General features: G+C 33.6%; 1 protein-coding gene across 1 annotated transcript; it reads right to left on the reverse strand.

Annotated features, from left to right (window-relative positions):
* Positions 1–142: 142 nt before the first annotated feature.
* LOC105207936 (mitogen-activated protein kinase kinase kinase 7) lies at positions 143–9,234 on the reverse strand. The gene is made up of 9 exons (XM_011177623.3): positions 9,007–9,234; positions 7,951–8,176; positions 7,754–7,871; positions 7,334–7,663; positions 6,712–6,824; positions 6,172–6,596; positions 5,834–5,936; positions 2,641–2,894; positions 143–2,478 (listed from the first exon to the last, which is right to left on the reverse strand). The coding sequence occupies exons 1-9, from the start codon at positions 9,082–9,084 to the stop codon at positions 2,317–2,319; spliced, it is 1,809 nt and encodes a 602-aa protein (XP_011175925.1). The 5' UTR covers positions 9,085–9,234; the 3' UTR covers positions 143–2,316.
* Positions 9,235–13,962: the final 4,728 nt, after the last annotated feature.

Below are 13,962 nucleotides of genomic sequence, written 5' to 3' on the forward strand. Positions count from 1 at the left end.
ACAACTTCACCGCTATTGGGTTATTACTCTTTCATAAATCTTGTAAATTGCCTATCAGTAGCACACTGTTTCTCTAAGTTTACTGATGCTAAGCGTCTTATGTGGGTAATATATGATAAAAGATCTTGAACACGCTAGTAAATCTCACGGCAGCTTTCAGAGTTATATATTTACAATTCTATATTACATTTTCAACATGTGTTGAACAATAATTTCACATCACAGATTCTCGGAAGAGAATTTGTCGAGAAACTTCTGCAAAGCGTGCAATTACTTGATTGTTCGTTACCGAGACCGCCGTCGAGGCGATACACGAGGATGGTTTCACAATCTCTCAGTTACATTTTACTTAACATAGGAACAAAAACGAGAACGTTAGCTGCGAGCTTCAGTCGCTGCCAATTGTTAATACAAACGAAGTTCTATCATCTCCAGTATCACTTTTTTACGAAGATACAGCTCGCTGTAACCGCAATCGACATAATAGCATTTATCTTAATTCTAACGAGCGTTTCATGCGCTCAATTCCGTTTAAAAAATTCTTATAATAGCTCATTAGTCCCCTTTTTTAATCTCATTTTTATAATTTTATATTCCTGGTAAAAAAAAAATAGATTTGATAAAAAAATTCTATTATTTTGAATATGAACTTTGGTTCGTGAATTCACACAAATGTGAATCGTTTTCTATTAAAACTTTTTACCAGAGATTATTCTAAAAATCTTTTTTATATATATATCTTGCGCGAATGTATTTCAAATATCGCATTTGTCTTGTGTTTAATTCGTTAGATACAAATGGAAACATTAGTACGCTCCTGTATACGTGATTAATGCACTGACTTAGGCAGTGTTTTGATTTTGTTAGACCTGTCGTTGCAGAAATGTTAAGTTAAAACTCACAGGCGAGACAAAAAATAGTTATTTATATAATCACACACTAGCAAAACGAGAAATTAAAAATGTATTTCAATTTCTTGCAATGTAATTAATTAAAAATAATTACAGTCGTAAGCAGACTGTATTTTTGACACATAATTAATTCAATCAAATAGTGTCGAAAATATACAGATATTTGACACATGCAATGAAAGTATGTGTATTAAATTATATCCATTTCAAGATTTATGTATAAAAATCTTACACCTTCACTACTGTGCTGTGTCTAAGTCATATCCGAGCGCGTAAATTTCAGTTTGATTGATTAACTTTAAATATTTCTCATTTAAAAACTATTATAGTCTCAAATATTTTGGATTTTCAGTATTAAGATTTTCATTTCAAAATGATCTCAGGAATCTGTTATTAATGGGTGTCATAGTAAGTCCGGATCAAATTGTACTGTGTGTATAAAGAAACTCCGCACGTAGAGCACGGAGAGAAAAAATAAAAACACTTTTATTATGCTATTTTATCCAAGCTACCGTTTGAGACTACTCAAACTTGATCAGTTCAGCTGTTACTGAGATTTGGTAATCTCGCATGCTTGGAACTCGCTGACTCGCGTAAAAGAGATTCAGTTTCTCTCGCGTCGCGTTCACTTTGGTGCGAGACGCGACCGCCTCTTGATAAAATCCAAATATAAAGAATAATCCACGCTTGTCAATTATTGCTCGGTTTGTGTCTCGTTCATATATCTTTTTTTTTAAATTATGTCAAACATAGAAGTTAGCGCGTAAAGTACATTTCACTGTTAGACAATAGTTTAAATACTTCAAATAACAAAAGCTGCCTACTATATATCATACAATGTACATTCTATACATCAAATGCAAATGAATGATTCGATGAAATATGAATCAAAATGACTAGATTGCAATTCATTGTTAACAATACCTTTGAAGCTTTGCAATCGAAAAGAATCTTCTGTAATATTCTTAATGGTATTGTATTTGCATATGCTTGGGATGTTCTATTATGCTGTATTAATTAAACCGCAAACGAAAACGCGCAAAAGACAAAAGATGACTGTGAAAAAAAATCTAACAAATGGCATATTTTAAGTGCATGCTTGAAATTACGTTTTTTCATGTTGAAAAAATTTGAAGTCAATTGTACAGTTACCGCGCGTCGTAGATAGGGAGTTTGATAAGATCGAGTCGGAAACAATCTTCCGCTACGAGCGACCACTCTGACTCACATACTCCTCACATACTCTATCGGTAGCAAGCAACGCGGTGTTGGTTTGGATTCGTACAAAATTGGATTGGAATCTTAATGTAATTCCATCCGCGTTGCACATCACCGACCAATTGTCGAGATCGTGCAACGTATACTTTTCGTTGAGACCCTCGCGAACGCGTCGAGTCGCAGCATCTCAAGAAAGCCTCGATGAATGAGGTACCACTACCCAACCGTTGTTTCCGGAAACGGCGGGCCCTATCGTCGATGTGGCGGCGGTACTCGTCAATGCTCCTCTCTGATCCTTCATGATCTGCAATTGTCGCGTCAGGTTGCGGCACAGTTTCACCAAGGATTCCTAAAAGTCATCGCGTCGATCGTATCAATAATTACCGAAGTTGAGGACTTTTTAAACTTGAGAATTTTTTTTAAGAGTTACATCATTATCAATGAGAACTCGCGTCCACTGGCTTCAACGCTGCAAAGTGAATTTATACAAAGAGCAATAAAAGGGAAAAACCTTTTCGTCTTCCAGTTTCCGTAACTCCTGCTGTTGCTGGAGGCTGTCGAGGCTCAGATTTTTTAACATCTCGTTTTTGTGCTGACTTAACAACGCTATCTCCGTTTGGACCTTGAGGTACTCCTCGGCTATTTGCTTGTGCTCCTCGAAGATTTCTCGCGAGAGCTTGCACGTGTCGTCGGGTGTAAGAGGCCTCAGGTCGGCATCCAGTAGGCGACAAACATTGCCCAAGTCTTCGCTCGTAGTGCTGCTACCTACGACATCCCAAGATTTTATCATGGATGTTGATAATTGCGACATTATCATCGCATCCGGCTGCAATATAATACATGTTATTAGAAGTATAGCCCTAAATATTTAAACGAAAGACTAAGTATATTTTTGGAATATTGCAAATATTTTGGAATATTGCAAGATTACATATTTGTGTGGGGAAAATATGACTCGCTTCGAAAGCTTGTAGAGCCGACATTAAATCTACACGATACTTTATTAAACTGTCGCTTAAACACGCATTCAGTCTTACTAGGTCCAAAAATACAATTTCTCTTAATTCTGAATACGCTTTGAGCACTCGTTTCGCCTAGAGAATCTGATGAACGTGTACTAACGCAGTAGGACCCAGCAGCGCTTAAGAGTGTCGGTACCGACGATTTCCGGGTAGTCGTCGCACATGTCGATCATCTAGCAGCCGCCGCTCTCGCGCGGACTGCAGTTACCTCGATGATGTTAACGTCCACGATTATCCTCCGATAATGCAGCCGATCCTGTCGGCATAATTTTCTTCGTTCCGTTCCTCACGATCAGATTCGGGTCTCCATATCTAGAGAATAAGGCGACAGCCTCCGAAACAGCGTGATAGAGAATCGCAGCGGCGATAGCGATACCAGGAATTTCACTTGGAACGGCCGAACCCTCGCGTAATCACGGCGGTATCGCTAACGGCTTATGTTCAGTGGAATGGTCCGGGAATGGCAACGTTAAAAAGATAATATTAATTCCCGGTCGGATCGATCGATGTGCCCTCGATAAAATCGAGCTCGTATTGCGCGCTTGGCGACCTGCGATCGGCGGGAGGTGCTCCTCCGTAGGGAGTCGGCTCTCTACTAAACAAACGTACGTCTATATTGGGGATGCTGACTCAGCCACACCTGCTTCTAAATACTCCCCACTCCGGTTCTCGTCGAGGAACGTCGCGGAGCATATATGCGAGCCAAGAACAAAACGCGTTCCGTAGCTTGATTCATCCATGAGAGAATCTCATGCTGGAATTTTTTTACTTATCGCCGTCGACGTCTTTGTCATCTTCCTCCTCTCTTATCTCCTTCTCATCCTTTTTCACACACATTGTCTATCTTCTTCTTTTTCTTCAACGTCCCTTTCGTTATTTCCACAATCGTCTTTCCTCCTCGGCTGCTGGCGCGATGGTCGTCCTCTTCTTCGTCGTCGCAACGTGCCAATCAAAAGCGAGTCACACGTCCTACCGATTAGTCGTCAGTTAAATTTAGTGCACGCGTACATCGCGGCTGCTATTGCGGTTATACGGGCCCTTTGCCAGGGTACATCACCGGCGAACTCTGCCGATCGACGAACCCTCGATGAATATAGCATGCCGAGCTCATAACTCGTCCCTTTTCATCGCCATCCGATTGCGTCTAGGAATTGACCGCAATCAAATTATTTGTACGGTTGTTGCTATACAAAAATATAGGATCCTCTAAAAGATATTTCGAAAGATATACACGTACAATAATGTACGTGTATAAGTTTTTTACAAGCTTTATGTAGAAAGTTATTGTTTAAAATTATAATAAAATTTGCATATCACATGTACATTAATATATACATACATATTCATGTATTAATATAATTATATGATTGAGAAATCGCAACAAATTATTGTAATATTAAACGATTATCCGGATGATCGCATAAACAGAATTATGGCGTTGAGCTAATAACTACGACGAATACGCAGAAACGCATTATGAGCAATGTGCGTTAGTGGCCGACACGGACGAGAGACGAAGACGGTTGAGGAAGGCGCCCGGTGAGTCAGCGCGCGGTGCTTAGTATTCTAGGCCGAAAATAATCTACTTCGTGTACCACAAAGAGCTACTCTGTAAGCTCAAAATGCGTGTTCGTGTCAGCTCGTCTGAAGCATTGTGTCCGTAACGTTTCGCGTTATCTGGCATATTAGTCATGCTTCGTACTTTTTTCCTAACTGTGTCGAAAAGATCAGATATGATGAATTAATGATAGGAATCGACGATAGGAAAAATATCTCCTTTCCTATCATTGATCAATTACCATATCGCGAATCAAACGTTCTACGATATTTATAATGTAAATACAGTGACATATGGTGTGTTACATGCCATATGTATTATAACATTGCATGTATGTGTTCGTCTATTTAAAATGATATTTTATATATATATATATATATATATATATATATATATATATATATATACACACACATATATATACATATATATATATATGTGTGTGTATATATGTATATATATATATATATATATATATATATATATATAAATTTTTTAAATATAATATATATATATATATATGTATAATATATCATTGTTATTAATATGTATAAATCTAAGTTTTGTCAACATTTTAACTTGCACTTCTACATTTTAGGCATTCACAGCAACAATTGTAAAATTAACTCATGCATTACTGCATAAGGCATAAAACAGATCATTCTTGCGCTAATACTCTTGGCAATGTGCCTTCAACGCGACAGAGACAGGTCTCGCATAGACAGTCAGTCAGTTTGGTGCCACAGCCTTCCTGTGATCTTTTTTCGGCACTTGTTCTGAGAAAGACTCTTATTCAAATACAAAAATGACTTGTACAAGTCCTATAAAATTGTTTCTTGCTTATTCGTGAATAAATTGAAATCGAAGTGATTCTATATCATATTTGGATATCATATAAAAAACATCAATTAAATAAAATTAAAAAAATATATACAAGTCATATTTTAACGTATAAGCGTTCATAACAAAAAATGTAATATACATTGAAGTTTAATCACAAAATTTCTAATTTTGCTATTCAATGTTTTTCACACAAATTAATTTTAAGTTAGAGAGAAGTTAGTAACTTAATGTTATATAGAACGGCATTTGCAGCTCCATATAAGCAAATTAATTTTACTTACTCTGGTTATTTTTTTTCGTTTTTTGAACCACTTTGTCTAATCCAGCCATGTTATTTGGAATTTCCCAAGAAGTGTCAGAGGAGCTCGGCAAATCCCAAGCGTTCTATAACATAGTAAAAAATGTTATAACAATTATCTCTAATAGAGACAAATATTTATAATATTTATACATTATAAATTTGATATTATGAATTTAACGATAATTTAATAATTATATAAACAGAGAAATAATAAAAAAAATAGTTAAATGTAAAAAAAAATAGTTATATGTAAAAGACGTATAAAGTAAAAATGTATATATCAAAGATATTGAATATACTAATAAGAGAATTACTAACCGGGTCACATTCCACGTGCAACGGAGCGAAAGTGCAGTTTTTGTTTTGTAACGCGGCAAGCTTGTTGTCATACGCCGTCGGCGCTGTCACATTTTGTGAAATCGACGATTTAGAATGTTCTAAATTATTGTCCACATTCCCATGAAGGTTATTTAATAAAACCGGAACCTCGTCAGGTATTTGTTGAAATCCTAAATTATTTTGCCGCAGCGAGAATTTTGTCGATCCGTTGCCGACTGGTGTGGTACGAGATAATGCGAAGGGCGATGAATTTTCTTCGTTGAGGCATTCGTTGGTTTTTTCTACAGCCTTTGGAATTGTACGAATAGTCCCGTTTGCAACGGAACCATTCATACGAAAATCTAACGTACTGACTATATCTAACGTATCCTCCCTCGATGTTTCATCTACATCATCTTCACTACCTACGGTACACATATGATATGCATATATATATATATATATATATGTTGGTGCAAACAACTTGTAACGATATGCATTAAGCAATAATCATAAATCGAATAAGTATATTATACATACTTAAAGAATATTCAACGGGTTCTAAATGGCGACTGAAAAATTCTGATAGTTCAGTCATTATCCTTACTACTTCGTCCATAGAAGGTCTTTCTTCAGGTGCTTTCTGCCAACATCTGTTGAAAAATAATAAGCATAAACATAGGAAATAAATCTTATTTATATTTCACATTAAGCATATTTTTTATCGCATCATTTTTAACCTTTTGATTCCCAAGCCAGGCGAGCTGTTCGTCCCATAAATGAATAGTATAAGAATTATAATATTAGTTTCGTTAATATAATTTATAATTCTAAAGATTCTATATTGATATAAATAAAAATAAACAATATTGTATTATATTTATGCATTGAAATGCATAAATATAATTTATTATTTACTATATTGTAATATAATTTTTAACGTCATAAAATCTTTTCAAGTTAACCGTTCGCCTTACTTAAGAACTTGTGTCTGGGAAATCAGCATAGAAATTGAAAATAAATATTCATCCAAAAACATTAGGAATCTGCCTATGAATAATTTGCATAGAAATAGATCTAGATCTATAAATAGATTTAGATCTATAAATATACTAATGTAATACATTTTTAATCACACTATTTTTTTTTACATATTTCTTACCTAGTCATAAGATCTTCAATTGGTTTCGGGCATCCTTCTATTAAAGGAGGTCTCTGTCCTACGTGAACAGCCCACATTATCCTATAGGCTGAAGCACCAATATCATCAAAGGGTTTTTTGCGTGTTAAAACTTCCCACAAAATGATACCCCAACTAAATACATCGCACTTCTCTGTATACCTAGATCCTTCAAACACTTCTGGTGCCATCCACGCGGCCGAGCCTTTATTATTAGTCATATACGTATTTAAATCACAGGCTGTGCCAAAGTCACAGATTTTAAGCATCTGTCCACCCATAACTAACAACAAATTGGGTGGCTTTAAGTCTCTGTGGGATAAATTTGTTAAGTTTAGTTTTCAATTTAGTTTCTACAATGTAAAAAAAAACACAATCCGGGATTATGTCAAATTTTCTCACCTGTGTATTAGTGGTTTTGGTTTCATATTGTGAAGATACGCGACACCACGTGCACACTGTAGAGTCCAACTCATAGCGTGACTGGTGGTGTAACGTGGTTGAGGATTGCAATGTAGCACTGTGTATACAAGCATAAAATCTTAATATGACCTACTTAGCTTGTCTAATTAGAAGAAAGATTTCTTCTTAGACATTACCATTATATAAAGATCCACCCTCTGCATATTCCATTACCAGGCATACTGGATTTTTGGTACATGCTCCATACAATTTAACAATATTAGGATGGGCAACTCGGGATAGCTGTCGAACTTCCACAGTGAAGGCCTTTCTCTCTCCTTCTGAATTTATGTGTTTTACTGCAACGTCCTGCCCTCTCCATTTTCCTTTCCACACAACTCCGAAGGAACCCTTGCCAACTACCTGTGATAGAATAAAAAAAGATAAATCAGTAATACTCTTACATTTGTTTCTACCAATGTGGATTACCCTTAATCTCGGTTTAACTTATCTTTTCTTAGTTCTAAAAATTAGAGAAAAATAATAAGCAAGTTAAATCAAGATTAAAGTTAATATATTAGTAAAAATGGGCATTAGTCGAATGTTGTGATTTCATATATTGAGACATTAGATTTGCATCTTGCATGACAAAATTGTCTATTGAAAAGAAAGAGTATCATCGCATGCTTTTTTTTCAAAGAACGCAAGTCAATCAAACTGATTATTTGACAATTGATCACAATTCATATGTGAATAAGATATCATTAAAAAGACCCTAATCCATTGCCTTGAATTTGATAACAATGCCCTCTCAACTCTGTCCTTATACCAAAGCTTTTACGGCCTTAAAAATGCGTCTGCAATTAAATCAGCCAACCAAACTGTTTACAACAAAACTGTCTAACCGTCTCATCTATCCTGATCTATAATCCTTCTTCCATGTACAAAATGGTGAAAAGAATTAATAATTCTATTCATAATTCTATTCTATTAATAGAAATTAAAGGCATTGCTTAAAAAATTAATCGAAATTCGATTGAAATCATCCTGCAATTTCTTGTGCACGAACAATTGTTTGCTCTTGTTTGAGGTTATCTTGTCGAGCTCGAATGCTCCTTAGGAACGATAGGAATGCTAAACAGGGCTTTGACTGTGAGGACTGGCAATCGAAACGACATAAAGTACGTAAGGGACTACAGAAGAGCGTTCGCGGAGCGCGATTAAGAGAAAATACAGAGGTGACGAAGAACTACCTGCTCCGTTTCGATTTCATTGTAATCGATTTCCTCAACGAACTGCTGCTGATGGCTGGTCATTTCTTTGCTTGCCATCGCGCACAGTCGACATCACATTACTTTCACGGCACATTTAATCAACGTTACGTGAGTGCGCGCGCGAGAGTAGTGTGTTTACTCAAATTGGCTTCAAACAACCTCGCGAATCGCCATTTTCCGTATCTGGCCGAAGGGCACTGCACGGCTAATCTCGTTGGGACGAATAAAGCGCCACCTGCATGAAGACGTCGCTGAGTGAAAACTGCGACGCCAGATAGCGCCTGTAGGTCTGTTTATTATCATTCAATAACCTTCTCTGGCCAAAATCTACGAAGAGGAGTTTTCGTATACAAAATTAAAATCGAGATGAGAAACCTTACTTAGATTACCGACAATCGTCTGTTACAATTGTTTTGGATTTAGTCACGCTAGCAAGGTATGTAAAAGAGATGATAAATGTAATATGTGCGGCGAGGTCAAACACAATGGGGGCTACATCGCAGCTACTCCAAATTAAGCGCTCAAATTGTAAAGGAGATCACATTTTCACCGATCACTCAATACAATTAATCATATCGTACGCAATAAGTATGAAAAGGAAAAAAAAATTATAACAGAGAAATGCAACAAAAAGAATTAGACAATGTAAATACTAAAACAATATTAAAAAACACAACAATTTATATGTGTTTTCAGACAGCACACAATATTTACAAAAGATTTACAAAATATTTATAATAATTATTTGAATATTTTATAAATATTTATAAAGTTTTAATTTGTATAAAAAATCTGAGAAAGTTATAAAATTATACAAAAATTCTGAAAAATTATATTTATAAATAACGTTTTTGTGATCTTAGATTTCACAACTCATAAAATTGATCATAAATATCACATAAAAATATTTACAAAATATGTATAAAGTATTATTATAAATATTTATGTTTTATTTACCATAAATATTGTATAAAATGTGTAGTCTACATTTTACATTTTGAATAAAGATTTTTGATTTTCTTCCTACGTGTATATAAAATCTTGATATCTATAAAATAATTACATAAAATTTTTAAAAAATTAACGAAAATAAATATTTACAAATATTTATAAAAAATATTGTGTGCTGTCTGGATTAAAAATTAATCATCTATTAATTATGGGAGTATTCTTTTAGTATTCTTTTAGTTTTCAGAGAAACAAAGAGAAAGAGAAAGAGAGAGAGATGTAGTAGGATTCTTTAAATTTTAACGATATTAGTATTGTTATACCAGCTGTCATTGCGCAAATATTAAAAGGCACTTGCCGAATAAGGCCCACTTTTGAACTTAAAAGCGCGCTTTACATACACTTAGAGTATGTACTTAAAAGATATGTCAAGGAAGTAGGTAAAGAGGTTTTGGTGAATTAAAATCGGCAGCACTGTGTCTCTGTTTAATGCAACAAAATCTAGTAACAAAGATATTGTAGATATATGAATCGTTTCTATAAAAATTTGCTACAAAAATTAATAAGTAAATATTATTTTTTTGTTCATTATGACATATTATATTATACAATTTCTTAATTACAAAAAATAACATATATATATATCCTTGGAATTTCAAAAGATTAAAAGATTAATTAAAGACAAAATTAAAAATAATTATAGTATTAATAATAGTATAAACTCTAAAGAAATTTTGTGATTAATACTCGTTAAAACTGATTAAAAAGATACAATGTTTAATTCTTTTATTATTTTTAATTTAATTTTGATTTAGGTATCTTATTATATTTATAAGTATATATAATAAGTCCTAATATCAGAGTATAAAAAATTTTTGTAACTTATTTATTTACAAATATTGTAGATGAAAGGTGCATTTTATTTTTCTGAATAATTGAAATAAAGATTTTATTTCTCACTTAGTTTATTTTAATATGTCTATGAATAGAGATAAAATAAATAAATAAATAAATAAATAAAGTGAGTCTACAATTGTTTTAAGTAAATTAATTTTTTTATATACAATATGAAATGCACATGAAATATCTAACAAAATATTTAATTTCTTTGAAATCGTCTTACATATTCATACACGAAATGTAAATTATCTAATGCATTTTAATATGTGCGTATAAAACATATTTATTATTTACTTATTTATTAATATTAATATTTATTATTATTATTCTATTTTTATGTTCTACAAAGTACGTTTCTTACACCTAATACAATTTTCATGATATTCTCTATTATACTCGACATAAAATTAAAATGTCGGAATACAAATCGACGAAGATAAAATCCCGTATCGTTGCGACAGAACGCGACGAAACAATGCGTTCGCGGAACATCCGTGTTATCCGCAATGCATAATTCCCAATGTACATACAGACGTACCATGCGATGTTCGCATGCGAATGTAGCAACATGCTCGCGCGTGTAGAAAGAAAGCGAGAAGGAAACGGCTCTTCTCTTTCGGCCGAACTGAACTAAACTTAACTCGCGCGCGCGTGTAATTGCGAGTTAAGGATACGCGGTTGTATGTACGTATCGGGCTAGATATACGGTGCCTGTGGCCTTTACGATGACCCATGCTTTCACCCGGTAGCGTCTTCGCCTCTTCGACTCGTCTCGTTCCCTCCCGTAGCCCTCATCGCGGCTTCGTCTCCCGCTGGTCACCTACTTAGAGCACTTAACGTCGTGACGTAATATACGAAAGGACGTTTTGCGATATAGCCGATTAATCTCGTCGTCATAATCGAACCTTTTTCCACGAGACATCCTCATCCGAGGTGACCTTGCGATCATTTCCCGAGAGGAATCTCCTTCGCGCCGAAGTACTCGTAAATTACCCCGACAGCTATACCTGCCGATAGGAAAAAAAAAAAAATTTCGTCCTCGAGAGTTAATAATAGTAATTTATTGCGTGCGAGATGACAGTGATGGTCGACAGGATAGACAAATATACTGTGCAAGTATGAGATACACGCGAACGATAAGACGTCAGCGAGACGTCTGTTGCTGGGATGTCTATGGGAAAAGTAAGGAAAGAAGTAATGAGATATTCATTAGATCTTTCTTTAATTAAAAATAAATAGGGTGTGAACAAAACAAAACAAGGTAAATAACAAATTGACATGACAAACTGATTTGCAGGGCAATTTTAGATGTCTCGAATCTCACCCTCTCACCCCCTCACACATCAGATACTTTCCTTACTATGCTGTTAACAGTGAAAATTTAATTGAAATGAATGTTCTAGATACATAATATAATATATAAAGTGTAACACATAGGCATCTTATTAGTTATTACTTCGAATTTTTGGCCTTCCGACAGGTATGCCATTGACTATAAATTAATTGGTACATTATTAATAAAACTGATTAAGCATTTGACTAATTGTCGTGATCTTTCGTGATTCAAATTAAATATTAATGTCATAAAATTAAATATCATATTAAATTATATTTAAAAAAAAATAGTATTGTTTTTAAATCACCTTCTGAAGTTATCTGTATTTAGGAGGCCAGGGGAGGGGTATAATGTAAAAGTTCTAAAAACAAATAATTTTTATTAATTTTTTAAAAGAAATCTATTGATGATATCTAAATAAACTTTTTGGGGATTTAAAGAAGCATTCTTAGACTACAAAAAATTTAGGTTTTTGATATTTTTTAAATTATATCTTATTGAATGCTAAGATTAAATCTATTTTTAAGAAGATGTATGAAAAATGGGGAAAATTATAATGTATAAAAAAAAATTTTAACTAAAAAATCGATTTTGCAATAATACAAGATTAATAAGATAGAATTTGTTATAAATAAACAAAAAAATTAAGTAGTCGGCCTATTTTCTAGAAAACTTAAATTGAATAGGCTTTGTCCAAAATTGATCTGACAATTAGTTTTTGAATTATTTTGCACATTATTTGGAAAAATGTTGTTTCGAGAAAAACGCATTTAAAATTTTCGATAAAGATTCACGATGTTAACAGCTGAAAAACATTTAATCTGTTATTCTGGAATTATATAATATGTCTTCTTTTCCGCAAAAAGATGTTAAATTGTTTCTTTTTCTATTTTTTTTTTTTTTTTGAAGGTACAAACTTCTTTAGCAATAGCTCTTTAACAATAGCTCTTTAACAATAGCTAGAATGCTCCGTTCTCTGCGGTCATTTCGAGTTATATAAATCAGCGAATACTTTATATTATTGTCCAATAACGATGCCCATTGTTTCCATGATTTTTAATATAAGATAATAGCCTTCATTAAATATTACAGCAGCTGGAAAGTTACAGCTCATTTTAGTGAGACGCGTCTGGAACTAAGGCAATTTCAATTGCAAACCGCAGTAGATATATTGGTGCCGAGCACACACATACACGTACATACAGACACTTAAATAGAAAGTTGCCCTTACAATTAGAAGGTTTCACAAACAACAATAGATCGAAGTCGATTTATAATAGTTTCTTTTACTATTGATCACTTTACACCGACTTGTTGTTTTGAACTCTGACGCGCCTCACTAAAATGGATTGCAACTTTGTCATTTTTACGATTTTAAAATTATAAAAAAAGAATATATATAAAAAATACAAGGTTATAAAAGACTTTAAAATGATATATTTTTGAAATGTATTTTTGCTTCATGTACACAGAAAAAAAGATTAGTATCAAAGTAACAATGCATTGTTTCATATATAAGCAAGAATATAAAATCTTCTTGGAAGAATTTATAATCTTAAACAGACATAATTTGCTTACATGAAGAGGAAAATTTTCTTTAGGTAAGTAAATTATGTCTGTTTAAGATTATAAATTCTTCCAAGAAGATTTTATATTCTTGCTTATATATGAAACAATGAATTTTGTTGATTTGAATACAAATTTTTTTTCTGTGCATATACAAAGAAAAAAACCGATATTTTTTATTTGTT

The sequence above is a fragment of the Solenopsis invicta genome, chromosome 8 (assembly GCF_016802725.1).
Source record: "Solenopsis invicta isolate M01_SB chromosome 8, UNIL_Sinv_3.0, whole genome shotgun sequence".
NCBI lineage: Eukaryota > Metazoa > Arthropoda > Insecta > Hymenoptera > Formicidae > Solenopsis > Solenopsis invicta.

Bases quoted from the DNA above. Each gene is read 5' to 3' on its own strand.
- LOC105207936 (XM_011177623.3), bottom strand. From the start codon at position 9,084: ATGGCAAGCAAAGAAATGACCAGCCATCAGCAGCAGTTCGTTGAGGAA. The intron at 6,825-7,333 runs GTAAGAAATATG...ATTTTTCAACAG, and splicing joins ATTGAAGATCTTATGACTAG to ATGTTGGCAGAAAGCACCTG. The intron at 2,895-5,833 runs GTAAGTAAAATT...GGGATGTCGTAG, and splicing joins AACGAAAAAAAATAACCAGA to GTAGCAGCACTACGAGCGAA.